This window comes from Numenius arquata, chromosome 2, assembly GCF_964106895.1.
Source record: "Numenius arquata chromosome 2, bNumArq3.hap1.1, whole genome shotgun sequence".
NCBI classification, from domain to species: domain Eukaryota; kingdom Metazoa; phylum Chordata; class Aves; order Charadriiformes; family Scolopacidae; genus Numenius; species Numenius arquata.
The window spans coordinates 72,552,646-72,566,621 of record NC_133577.1 but is presented as its reverse complement, the minus strand read 5'-3'; the positions used below and the strand labels follow the sequence as shown (position 1 = coordinate 72,566,621).

General features: G+C 36.3%; 1 protein-coding gene across 2 annotated transcripts in view; it reads right to left on the bottom strand.

The window, feature by feature from the left end:
* Nucleotides 1–13,976, bottom strand: part of WASHC4 (WASH complex subunit 4) — a 39,606-nt gene that overhangs the window by 3,372 nt on the left and 22,258 nt on the right. For both annotated transcript variants that reach the window (XM_074166870.1, XM_074166879.1), the window contains 14 exons: nt 12,032–12,178; nt 11,857–11,936; nt 10,817–10,922; nt 9,871–9,987; nt 8,737–8,905; nt 8,459–8,613; nt 6,884–6,958; nt 5,963–6,067; nt 4,315–4,449; nt 3,684–3,792; nt 3,058–3,124; nt 2,348–2,434; nt 1,438–1,585; nt 36–132 (listed from right to left, as the gene is read on the bottom strand). In XM_074166870.1, coding sequence (XP_074022971.1) covers nt 36–132; nt 1,438–1,585; nt 2,348–2,434; nt 3,058–3,124; nt 3,684–3,792; nt 4,315–4,449; nt 5,963–6,067; nt 6,884–6,958; nt 8,459–8,613; nt 8,737–8,905; nt 9,871–9,987; nt 10,817–10,922; nt 11,857–11,936; nt 12,032–12,178 — 1,597 coding nt within the window. The remainder of the gene's footprint in view (nt 1–35; nt 133–1,437; nt 1,586–2,347; nt 2,435–3,057; nt 3,125–3,683; nt 3,793–4,314; nt 4,450–5,962; nt 6,068–6,883; nt 6,959–8,458; nt 8,614–8,736; nt 8,906–9,870; nt 9,988–10,816; nt 10,923–11,856; nt 11,937–12,031; nt 12,179–13,976) is intronic.

The window sequence follows — 13,976 nt, the reverse complement described above, 5'->3', positions numbered from 1 at the left end:
CTTACCCAAAGGTGAGTCAGCACGCAGAAACTTACCCATGGCAAACCCATCATCAGTGAAAGCTGCTCCGCTTTTGTTCTTCTTATTCAGCTTCTCCTTGCAACCGATTGAATGCTCTACAAAATTGAGGGTCTGAAAGGGTGAAAAGCTGCCTTGGAATCATCGAGAGAGATTTAGAAATTTTAAAAGGTTTTCACATGCGTGCTGTTACCTACAAATACAACTCCATGCCCAAAACTATGCTAATCATGGCTCCCATCATTAGGCATTTTTGTATGAAAGCTTGTCCTTTTTCTAGTTTTTTTTGGAAACAAAGTAAGATAAGCTTTGGAAAGCATTTGCATAAGCATAAGTAAAAAAACAAAGCTACATCCTCATCCTCACTGTTCTTGTCAGACTCCATTACTTTGCATTCTCTTGGCGATTACTGAAGGTAAACACGTAAACGAGTAAAGGATAATTAAAATACCCCAGGTTCCTGGAAAGGTCAAAGATATTAGTGCTTTAAAACTACAGTGTGTTATTTCACTCTATTTAGAATGCAGTAAAAATATTTCAATATTTAATAGATCCAGGTAGTAATACAGAGCAATGGCTATGTGTCTGTATGCAATAACTACTATTGAGACATGGAAATGTGTGTACATTAACAACTCAAAAACCTACAACAGTTTCAGATTTAACTACACCCAAGTGCCTTTTTAAAACCAAAATGGATGGTATATTCCTGAAACCATTTATCAGAAAAAATTCCACAAACAAAAAGGAAAAAGAACAAAAGTATGTCATGAGCCTTTACTTTTCCTCACTTCTATTACCATGACATACCTGTCCTCTCAGTCTTAAGTTTATGGCTCATCAACATTCCAAAATTAGTTTCTGAAATGGGATGTCAGATCATTTAGGCCTCCAAACTGAACTGCTTCCAAATGCCTGGAGTGCTGCACTCAAGTGCCGATCACCTGAATTCAGGTTGAATTTTTCTAAACAAAGCTCATTAGCAAAAGCAGTTCCAATTTCAATAGGGAATGTCCCAATTGTACTGCATTAAATCATGACATCAAAAGCACCTAAAGATACTTAATATGATGCAGAAAGAGTGCACACATGAAAGCACTGAAGAACATGGTTTTAAACTCCATCCTCGCTGTTCCAATTCCTCCTTTTCCATCTCGGCTTCTCCAAATTTGATTCAAACAGGAGGAAAAGGAATTTTTTAAAGTTACTTTTTGAGTGGTAGTACATGAACTGATGTAAACAAAGAAAAACATGGCTTTGGACAACTATCAACAAAGCCATGCTCAAAGCAATCCCAATAATAATCAGGGAAGAAAGCAGAATATGGTAATCAACAGCCTAATATAAAATATTTAAACACAAACCTGATCTGCTAAATTTTTTAAGTTAAGTACTGGTACACACAGTGCAAATACTCACCAGCGGGGGAACAATTATATAGAAGTTCCGCAAATGCATATTTTTTGGACTACGGAATTCAGGAGCAAATACATCCACAAGCATTTTGAAATACTCCGTTCCTTCTGCAAAGTTACGCGTGAGGTCACTGAGGACAGAGTCCAACTGCCTGCAAAGGACAAACAACATGTTACCTGGTTGCTGCTATAAGTCTCCTCGCTTACCCACCCTTCAAGGTAACAACCCTCTCTGCACCCCTTGGCTGCACCTACAAACCAGTATTCAGATCAGTGTCCAAAATCCCACCCTACCTTTAGAGACACCTTGAATCATATTTCTTGATTTAATTTCCTCAAAGAAGGCTTATGAATTCTCTCCTAAGGCCCTGAACATTCTAAAACTAGATGTCAGACACATGGCAAGGAAGCATGTTAGCCTTTAAACCACAAGGATTTCATCAAGAAATCAGGTTCTAACAGTCAGTTAGTACAAATCATAGAATATCTCAAGTTGTAAGGGACCCATAAGGATCGCGTCCAACTCCCTGGTCCTCACAGGGCTACCTACAACTAAGCCATATGACTACAAGTGTCATCCAGATGCTCCTTGAATTCTGACAGGCTTGGTGCCATGATCACTTCCCTGGGGAGCCTGTTCCAGTGACTGATCACCCCCTCAGTGAAGAACATTCTCCTAGTGTCCAATATGAACTTCCTGAAATGCCACTTAGCACTCAGCATTTTTAAAACAATTGCTTCTATTTTTTCTGCTTCTAAAAGCAGCAAATATTTTGCGTAAAATCAGTTGCACTTTTAACACACACACCCACACCCACCCCCACCCACCCCTAACCACTGAATTTACAACTTTAAAATTACAATTCTCTCATCCCATCCCTGCCCCAGACCTCAAAAGCATGATGTTAGGGTACCTTGCTGCTTTTTGTGTTTCTTCTGAGAGTCCTTCTTCTTTCACCAGTTCTTCAAAGTTAACAATATCTTCCAGATCAGGAACAAACCTGAAAACTCACTGTTCATTAGCATTATGTTCAACTGTCTATGTTCACTGAACTACTACCATAATTTATGATTTAGTTCATTTAGTCTTCTGGGCTTGAACTGAAGTTGTATCATACAATCTTCTCTTTCTAGCACTTGCTGCACTTAACTATAATTTTACTATTTGCAAGAAAACCAACTATTTCTTTATATGTAAAAAGTCATCATGTTTTAATGACCTTATATAAACACAATCCTCCATACAGAAAAAAATATCAAAGAGATGTTTTTTCCAAGTTTCTCAATGCTTGTATTTGTTTTTCTGTAATGCAACCTCTCAAAGTGATTATCATCAGGAATTACTGATTTAATTTAGGACTAATAACTTCAATGTATATTCTATTAACTCTTTGTAGGTTTTTTCAATAGTATTTGTTCTCATTTGGGGTTTTTTAAGGCAATGATTGTACAGTTCTGAATTCCAGCACTGACTTTGATAATTCCACTTCAATGAAAGCACAAAAATGGACCTTTTTAATCAAAATGTATGGGAGATGAGTAAGAACTTAGGGAATATCAGCATGAACAGGGAGCAAAGGAATGAGAAGGAGCAAACAGAAAAATGAAATGTTTGTGGAAGTACCTGATTGCACTACTACAGCAGTGAAGTCCACCAGATCTTATCATTCGTACATAACCCATAGCGTTGCCTTTAAAAAAAAAGTAATTTATAATTTAAATATATACATACACATACACTCTTCATAACACCTATAAGCTCTGAAAGGGAGCCTAATAGTACAAGGGGCCAAATAGTATTAATTCTTTCCACTGGGCACATTAAACACTTGCAAGTTCAGATTAGTCAGATCTGCACCATCAACGGCAGAAAATACCATTGTGATGTTATACATCACTCAACGTTAATTCAGCTGGATATACGGCTATTTTCTGAAATACATGAACTTAAATGTACTATTTTTTTACTGCGAAATACACTCAATCTGGATAAAAGTCAGTTCCATAACAAAGAAAAGAAGAACTTTAAAGAGAACAGGCATCTATTCAAGTTGCAGCTATATTTTAGATTAAAACATGCAAGGGCCATTTCTGAGTAATTAGACAACAGTATTTATTTCAAATGGGGTACTTGCCATCTTACTGGAGTTAAACCTAGTTTTAGCTTGAGCTAAAAGGTCAGTAACTAGACTATAAAGATCTCTTCCATTTAATACCATTTCTAACATTGTCTTAGATAGCATTTCTTACCAATTTGACTTATGAGTTGTCTGAACTGGTCAAGATAGCTCTGGCCATCTGGGGTTATTCCAAGTTTTCTGATGCCACGGTTGAACTTATCTGCTCTTTCAAAGGGGTACTAGAAAAATATTATAGAATAATTTGTAAGAGTAGTTACCTATTCTTAAAAAAACATAAATTATCAAGGCAATACAATTCTATTTGCAATGTATTCCTACCTTGCACCTACAGCTTTTTTTTGGGGGGTAATAAATTATACAGCTGCCTGTCTACATTAGTTCACAAAATCCATTTGGCTAAGTAACTTCCACAAGCTGAGAAGTGAAATAGAAGTGTTACTGTGAGCAAGAAAATTTTCCTAAAAGAAATAAGCATTTAACATACAGAAAAGCTGGCAGCCTATTTTACTAAATACATTGTCTCCTGCGTTTTTGAGAAATTAGCTTTTCAGCAGCCAAAATGAAACAAAGCCATCCTGGGTACAGACATTTGTAAAAGTGCATTTTGCTAGGACAAAGGCTGTCACTTTGCCTGGAGATACCCATTTAAATAGTATGTTATGGTGTAGTGCAACTTCAGTCACATGAAAGTAGGAGTTCTTTTAGCCAAGTTATTCTCAATCCCTCAAAAATTACTATACCTTGTGATCATTTTGATCCTTGACTTCCCTGAAGAATCTGATGTCTTTGATAAGTCTAGATTTGATATGTTCATCATACATGAACTGGCTAAAAATATAAAACTTTTTCCTCAGAAATTGGTAAGTGAAGTTTACCTAGAAGAAAAAGAAATAATCAAATCAAGAAAGTTAGCAAAGTCATGAGTATACTTAGCAACCCGTTTTCAGTAGATTCCTGAGTAACATTATGGAATCTTATACTCAGTTTACTTCAATTTGGTATTCTCAACTTGCCTTTTTAATTTCACTAGTTTAAAAGAATAAATAAAACTCTTCTGCTGGAAGGTCTACTGTCTTCCAGGAAGGCCAGAGGGACCAAGGGACAATTAGCTATTTCAGTTTGATGACCTGTCCTACACAGCCATTACTGTATGTCTGGAATATCCTGTAACTGTCCTTTTGAAGCGAAACAATCATTTCAAGTTGAAAAGGGCAGACAACTCAACTTCCTCAATCAAGTTGTGGAATCTGATAACCTTCCAAGACACCTTTTCACTTCCTCAAAGTTTTATAAAACTCTCTCCCACAGGGCAGAAGCACACTTCCACCCTACACATCTCAATTACTTCTCATGTCTGCATACACAACTTTACCCACAATCAGAAGTGAATAAATCTACATCACCAGGAAATAATGCCAGTAACAGTATTTTTTTAAGTATCTGAAATGCTCACTCTCAGAATAATAGTGTAACGGAAGTTATTTCCAATAGCACAGGAAATGACAGAAACCTTATTTTTCTAATCATTTCCACTTTTAAAGTAATGACTTGAGAGTCGGTTCCCTATTTCAGCAAGTTTGTTTTGTTTTGGTTTTTTATTAGGGCCAGACAGGGAAAAAGCAAGCAGCAAAGAGGTAGAAAGAAGTCGAACAGCAGAATGGCAAGCACCAACCGGAAAATAGGTTTGGATACAGTGCCAAAGGTGAGAACCGCAATGATAAATTCCTGCTGCACTAAGCAAGCCACAGGAAGCGACCTTATTTACTTTGCAAAGAGGTAAATGCCTTTGGCTGGTTAAAACGACCACCTACACTACAGACATCACTAGAAGTGTTGCAGTAAGAAGTCAGTCTTACAATAACTTTTCAGAGATTTGTAGCTTTCATCTCAAACTGAAAAGCTGATGTTTCTTAAGCTTGACAAGGACAAGATGAACTTAAAAAAATAACACTGCATTTTTCCAAGATTTGCTTTACTAGACACGTACTTTTGCTGCAGTTAAGTGTCAATACGCAGGAACTTAGAAAATGCTAGTAATTTATACAGGCAGCTTAGATATCAAAATTTGTACTATGCTAATTTGAAAAGTATTATTTATCTTTAATGAAATTTAGAGTCGTACCAGAACATCTGTATCGTATTCAATATGGTTTTAGATATCTTCATTAACTTTTATGTAACAACTGGAAGTGGCGTAACTCCCAAGAGATTTTTCTGATATGGATCTGTGTTGTGTCCAAGAGACAGATTTGTTTTATTAATACACAAAGAACATTATTATTGCATTATTAAAGCTGCAAAAAGAAATAAACCATTAGGAGATGCAGGAGTTTGGAGGCTTTTGTGCACTATTAAAAAATAACCAACAACAGTACAAAAACCACTCACTGTTGTGTTCATGATTCCTGTTCCATGAGTTCGAATTGAATTAGCAATGTGTCGGATATTGATAGTGTTCAAGTGTTTGTTATTACTTGTTCTTTCAATGAAGATCTGGGAGGCAACACGGGGAAGGGAAAAAAAGTTATTTGTCCAAAACTGACTCTGTGATAAATTATCTATCTAGGTAGCCCATATCCTGTTTGAGAACAACTAATTACCGGCAGTTAGGAAAAGAATCAAGATAACAGAGTATGCATACAATAAACTTTATCTGGTAAGTTCTTCCAATTTCGGCAAAGCATAGATAAACAATTCCAAGGTAGATGCTGCTCTCGAACTCTCATATTTATTGAGAATATCCCCTACATTAATTGGTCAAAACTCTTTCAGCACCCATTTCGTACTTTTGGCCCCACTACACACCATGGCAATGAGTTCCACTACTGAATTATGTGCTGTGAGAAAACGTACTTCCTTTTATTTAAGGAAGCCACTCATTTTCATAATGAGACCCCCATTCTCACATGGTGAGAAACCACAAAGGGTAGTTCTCTGCACATGTTCTCCACATCATTTCACTACTTCATCTCCTTAACAACCCATTTTCAGATACCCTCTTCTCAAGCTGAAAAATCACGTACTTAGTATGTTCTTACATAGCAGCCAACTATCCTTGCTGCCTTCTCCTAGCTTCAGTGAAGTATGTGCCATGGAGTGCCCATAGCACACCACACTCAAAGCATGCTTAAAGAACATTGTCTACCTACAGATTCCCCAAAGATGTTTTTATAGAGCAGCAATAGCTATTTTACAGTTTGTTATTATGTATGCTTAGCTTGGGTTTTTCTTACACTCATACTGCTCTGCACTTCTCAATCCCTTCAAATCAGAGCCAAATCTAGGAAAAAAGTATGGGCTATACCTTACCTGATTATTCAGATTGTAGAGGTAGCGGGATACAAAAACATGAATATTTCTCATGATTTCCAAAACATCCAGGCCCTGAAACAATATTATCTATTGAGAACTATTATAATAAAAATTCTTAAGAATTACTGACTAAGGTGCACAAATACTATCTCTGTAGTTACTAGAAAGCACTTCAGAAAGCAATGTTTTTGCTTTACAAAATGAAGAATCTCTTACTTTGTTCAGTGTCTGTAAGATAATGCTTAGAGGAGAAAGCAGCTCAGCTCACATTAACATTTACACTTCTGCCTAGTTTTTTTTCCAACTTCCCATGAAAGTAAGGAATCCTCCAGTCTACTCCACAAGCCCCAATTTAAAAAATAAAATAAAAACTGATTTGGCCGTTCTCAGATTTCAGAAAATGGAATCTTGCCTTAGAGACTTCTATAGACATATAGATTTCTACACAGACATAAGCAACTACCTACTTTCTGATACTGTTTTGCCCAACCTGTCTAGAAGACTGAAGTTTTGTATTTACAACACAAATTTTATGATTGTTTTGCTTGAAGGAGTCCCTTTAGTATCATCATGCATAGAAAGGATGCTGTTTAATCTACACATTCTCTTTTCAGTTATGTCAAGGATTTTATTGAGATTTTGCTGGGGCTGGGGGGAAATGGAGTGTGGGGTATCTTTCTTTGTTATGCATGTTAAGAAACCAATGCTGTGAAATGATTTAATTCTTTATAACAATGTGATGGCCAAATATTGTCAATAGAAAGCCAAAGCCAGAAACAGAAACTAATCCACAGCACTTTTGTACCAAGAAGCAGCAGGAGTTCTTAGCTCTATGCTCTCTTCAACTTAGGAACACAGCCATCACGAACATTAGAGAAAAGAGGCTGTATTTCTAAGAGCTTTCACCAACATGCTAACCCAAGTGTGGGAATGAAGCTGATTGCCAAAAATATCCAAGATACCAAAACTTTTGAAGAAAAGTCTTTAGAAATATGCAAGTTGTATTTCTTTTGCACCAAACCTCTGACAGTGAATGCCTTCACCATTAACTTGATGAAACGAAAAAGTTTAATCTATATGTAACCGTGTTAAGCAGTTGCTAAGAGGCTCTGAGTCACCCTCCTATTAAACTAAGCACAGATGTCCTAAAGTCCTCAATGACCAACCTGCAAAACAGTGTCTCTTGATGATCACTAAGCAGAGAAGTAAGCAATAAATGAGGAAAGACCCATCATTCAAAGGTCATTCCAGACTCATATTCTGGATACATTGCTTGCCAAATTGCTGATAGTGCATTTTCAAGAAAATGTTCTGACTTTGTGTAGGACTTAATAAAATTAAATCAGTTATGTTAAAAAATGAATGATACTCCAGAAGTCCAGCATTAAATGAACCGATATTATCTCCAAAAGTAGATAAAGATCCTGTCTCAGAAGTCAACGAGAAATCAAAGGCCATTTTTTCTAAACAGGTCTCTCCTCTCGGGTACTTTCATTTTAACAACTCAGTCTTTTGAATAGCTAGCTAATATGACAGTGAACAAATGATATTAACATCCTGTGGGCACTGTACCTGTTCCAGAGTCTGGCTGGGAAGATGTGCTTCAGTCATACTTAAACCATAGCGCTGAGTCGCTAGGTTTCTCATTTCACTGTAGGTAGCCCAGTCATGAAGAGCCACAGTCGTTAAGTTATAGAAGGTCTTGTCCAAATAGTGAGTTACATAAGCTGTAAACACATAAAAGGATGAACTAAAATACTACTACCTATTTAGTTATGGAAGTGTGGAAAGAAGTTAAAAGATATACTAAGCCAAGCGTAACAGAATCAAGAAAATGTGTAACTCCTCACCTTTTATGTCAATGAATCGATTGAAAAAACGTATTGGGTTCAGAAAGAAGAAGTGAGCTAGATCCTTCATACCAACTCTGAAGGGGTTTCTGTCATCCAGCTTTAGATGCGTATGAACTGATAAGCGCAGGTCCTTTTCTATCTCTTTACATAATTTATCCAGCAAGTGCTATCCAGAGAAGTTAAAAAAACCAAACAACAAAACATCAGTACACTGTCCGCTTACAATGTTCTGTTAGCGGAACTAACATCTCTCTCTCCAGAGATACATAAAAGACTAGTTAAACTAGAGAAGACAGGTTTGCTTTGGCAGGACCACACAAGTCTAAGTGAACTGCTACTTGGGAATCCGAAGAATATTTAATTCTTGTGTTCTTGTTCTTGCACACAATAGCAAGAAAAAGCTACACAGCTCAGAAAAGGCAAAGGTTTAGCCACTTAACGCCATTCTGTATTTGATTAAAACTTCCATGTAGGAGTTTAACCCAATTTAAACTTAAGGATTCTCACTTCTCATCTTAAGAGGAACCAGAGACTTAAGGCTATCTAGATAATAATAAGACCTAGCTTAGTGAGGAAGAGTCTTGCAATAAGCAATTTGGCCTGATTTTCTGCAGAATATATAATGTTTGGTTTTGAACTAGTCAAACAAGAAGAGTGGTTCAAAGGTTAAAACCTAGGACTTGGGAAATCTGAATTCACATTTTCTGTCAAATATCCTTTGTAATTCTAGATAATAATTCACTCAAGAGGACACCTACATTTATAGAGACTTCACTACTAAAAGCAATGCAAGTACTACTGTTCTTGGTATGTTTATTTCAGGCATTCAAACAAGCAGAAGCTAATCTGACAAAAAGCACTCCTTTGTCTGCATAGTCAAACCCGTAACTGAGGTTCTGCCAACTTACATAACTTAGATTGCAGTATTTTCATCTTCCCAGCCAACATTAACAACAGATCTAAAATAACCTAAATCAGTGAACACTTTCTTATTTATTAAATTACTTCACACAAATTTCAATGGTCTCTCTGCTATTTTTATAGAGCGTATCATGTTTGGTACAATAGATGCTGCCCTATTAGACATTCCAAGCATACTGTTGTCTTTCATTTCCATTCACAACAAGTTACCTCATTGAGCACTTCCATGATTTCTTTATCATAGCATTCCAGAAGAACCTCGTAAGATTCCAAGTGCCTTGCATGCATCATAGCAGGCACACAGTCCCGTAGTGCACTAAACATATACTGAAAAAATAAATTATGCTTAACCAACATTGACAGACACGTCAACAGCATCTCAAATAGTGTTCAAAGCTAACAAACAAATCAAAATAAAGCTAACAAATAAGTCAAAATTGCTAGTCTTCCCTCTTTTATTAAAAATAGACTTTGCAAACCCTACTGAAGTTTCCTATCCTTAATATATTCATCTGAAGTACTTAGTTGCTACTGATCCATTTACTGGAAAGTCTTAATTATTAGCTATTTCATCTGACATTATTTGCACTTTATTCATTTTAATTGACCATGGCATGCACAATACTGGAATAGATGATTGATTTTCATCAGGATTAGCATGACAAAGCATGATTCACGTCTGCAGCAAATACATGATACTTCAAAGAGGAGGGGAGAGATGGGGGGAGGTGGAAAAAGCTACAGGGCAACTACCCCACATGGCATCACTGAACACAGCGATATGTGCTTTAGAAATTTGTAAGCACAATGTGGAAAAAAGGTTTTTAATGTTCAAGTCTAGCAAAAAGTGTTCATTTCAAATTAGAATGAATGAAGAGAGGAACAAAAGAGATAGACACACAGAGACCCAGAGTTAACAACAGGAACCTGAGATTTTTAGAGCAATCTAACAGATATACTTTAGAGTTAGAACAAAGATTGCTTTTATATCCTCTGGATTGAGAAGAAATTTCTGTTTCAGTAGTAACTCTTGCCTGGGTTTTATTTTTTTTTTTTTAAGCTTTTTCCCAGAGTTTCAGTCTAAGCTTTATCCTCTCCTCTGAATCCCTCCCACTACAGTGGCTCGTTAAACTAAGTTGCTAACATTATTACTTACATGCAGCCTAGCAGAATCTACTGCATTTTCATACACATCATCTAAATAGATTGGAAAGACTGCTCGATGCCAGTATAAGAAACAACAGTCACATTGTGCTCGAACTCTGGAATACAAGATCACTTATTAGAATTGGAATTAGAATTAGAATTGGAAGAAGCCATTCTTCTAACACAGTGATATTTATTTTAGTGTTTAAACTAAAGATAACCGCTTTTCAAAACTTTTCAAGTTTTACAGGTTTACTTTAACGATCCAAATTCATTGTCCTTCAGAAGGAAGTTCTTTAATAAAGAACTTTTTTTTTTTTATAAATAGCCTAGTGGAAAAGGTACCAGCTTTGGAAAAAAAAGGTTTACTCAGTCTCTGAAAGAATTAAACCTTACATTACAGCAAAATCCTAAGTAACTATTTTCTTATTGCATGCAATTAGTAGCCTAGAGGTCAAACACATATTCCAGTTTTCTCCTGTAAGTCAAAAAAAAGAAGAACAGGCCTCTCCTAATACAACCCGTGTACAATACTTATCCCAGGAATTTATCCCATGAGCCATCCACTGAAGGTGTTTATCTCTCTCCCCATAAAGTATGTATGGAACCAGACATTCACCTGGCTTATAGATGGACAACATCGTATAACTTGAGTGTCCACAGAGACTACAGCAGCAGTAAAACATGGTGTCACATGTGAACTAACAGCTTGGTATCCCAAACAGACTGGTATTAACTCATAACTTTTGGGTTTGTTTTGAGGAAGACTTTAGCTTAACATAAAGCCAAGTCATCTAAGAAAGTGACAGAATTTCTAAACAGAGAAGTGGATTACCTAATTAGCAATAGTTAGGTACAATGTGACTTGCCCTAAGATCAGCGAGCTTCAAGCTTAGCTCTGATCTACAGATCAGAACTTAGCTCTGGTCTACAATACATGCAAAAGTCACCACCAGAATGCAGCTACCCAATTTTGCAATTCGCACAGTGAAGATCCAGCTCTCCCAGTGACACTACACTGCCTTCTACACGTTATATGTCACTGCTTACCGCTCTGTAAGTTCACTGATCAAGTCTAGTTTTTTCAGAACTAGCTGAAGGGGAATGAGTTCTTCATCTTTAAAAGTTTTCTGTGCAAATGAAGGAAAAAAAAAAGAAAAGATTGTATTTCTTTATAAGGTACTACACCAAACAAGTAAAAGTCTGGAACAATCATGGCACTTACCATTTGTGTTCCCACACTTAATGCAAGGGAAACAATTAGTCGCCTCTGTTTTGTACTTGGCCCATTGAGGGTGTTCTCAGCCAATACCAAGGCGGAGAGGACATCCAGGCGTTGCTCACTGTACTTTTTATCAGAAATGACTCTTTTCTAGATGACAGAAAGACACAGAAATTCAGAGAAAAGTTACCTAAACCCAAAAGCAATAGCTAACTTCTTTCCAAAGCTTATGGAATTGTCATAAATTGACTAATTCTGCAAACAAATTGTATTTATGAACAGAACTAACTGAATGCAGATTCACTTACTCTGTCAATTCAGTAGTATTACCTATATATATACAAACTTGGAATATGTGCAGTTCAGCCTGAACGTGGATCAGGTCATACGCTATACAAATACTGTGCAAGCTGCACATGACTGCACACTGATTTTAGTTCTAAGGTACACGTAATTTTTTTTAAAAATTTTTAAAATCAGTGACTCCCTGTTGTTGGTAACAAAATCCAGTTTACAGCTGAACTGCCAGAAGACGTGTAAACATGGCAATAATGATAACTTGCAATTTTCTACTAGTTCTGATTTATCAGAAAGATTAAGTGGAAAACCATTTGCATGAACAAATGAAGGGAACCAAGTCCTCTGGCTAAGAAGTTCAAGTCACACTGCTACTCACAAATACGTCTGTATCTCAGAAGATGTACAGTTTCATGAAAAAGGTAAAGAAAATCTCTTCCGATTCTAAGTATGTTCAACATGAAGCTCCTAACCTTACATGCTAAAGCTATGTCAGATATACACCTTACACCACTTAGAAACAAAGTGGAGCAGGTTAAAAAAGAAAAGATCAGTACTAATGAACTCTTCCATTTACCAGCACTTGCCTCTTGCATCTGAGTAGTTGTCAAAATATCAAGAATTGTTCACAGATGTGTTTTCTTTGATATCCACTCAGTACACCAGTCTCAGCATATTTCTATGCATTTAGAAATAATTTGTAGTGCAATTACAGATAACTTTCATAACCTTTTCCATTGTTATCTAAATATATGTGAACTGTTTGTTTTGAAGACAGTTTTTCTTAGTAGGTTTGAAGCTTGGAACTTCTTTAGTTCATGCTACTCCTGATATTGAGACACAGAGATATCTCAGCTTTTTAGAAGTACAACTTTCTTTCCTTATGCTAGGAAGTACGGAGATGCCAGATACATAAATTGAAATTACAGCCAAATTTCAAGCATATAAAAACAAATTTCCAAAATACAAAAATCTACTGTTAAAACTGTAATCCATTTACGTGAGCATGGTCAAAACAAAAAAAAAGGAAGATTTAATAGCTGCACTGATATCAATAGCATACCTCCTTTATAATTCTACTACTGAATGTGATGAAAGAATAAAACAGTCACTAATACATCAAAACTAATATGCTAAAATCTTATTTTCCCCATTTTCCCTGAATTCAGAAATTCAGATTTGATAAGCAAAATGTGTAATAAACTGATCTTGTTTATAGAAAGATACAGTGTGTAGATATAACAGTGTCTCACCATCAGAATTTATTTTACCCCATAGAGAAATAAGTGAATTTATGCCCATAGACTCCTGTAATCCATCATGTATTAGCTGCTGCTGTTTTGCAAAGCAAAGATTTAAATAAATAACAGCCTGTTTGCTTAGATCTGTAACAAATTGCTTTAAGAATGTGCATCAGAAGAGAGGTAAGAAAAGGTCAGTTTGTGAAAGCCACTAGAAATAAAAACTAAGAAGATCACAAGAGGAACATGATAAGAGATAGAGCAGTTCAGAGGAAGAGAGGACCCATTCTTGGTCAAAAACAGATAGCCATCTATGCTGTACAGTTTCTACGGCAAAGCTCTGACCTACTGGAAAGCTTATATAACTGTTGATAGGCAACACTACAGATTTTCCCAAATCAAGAAAAACA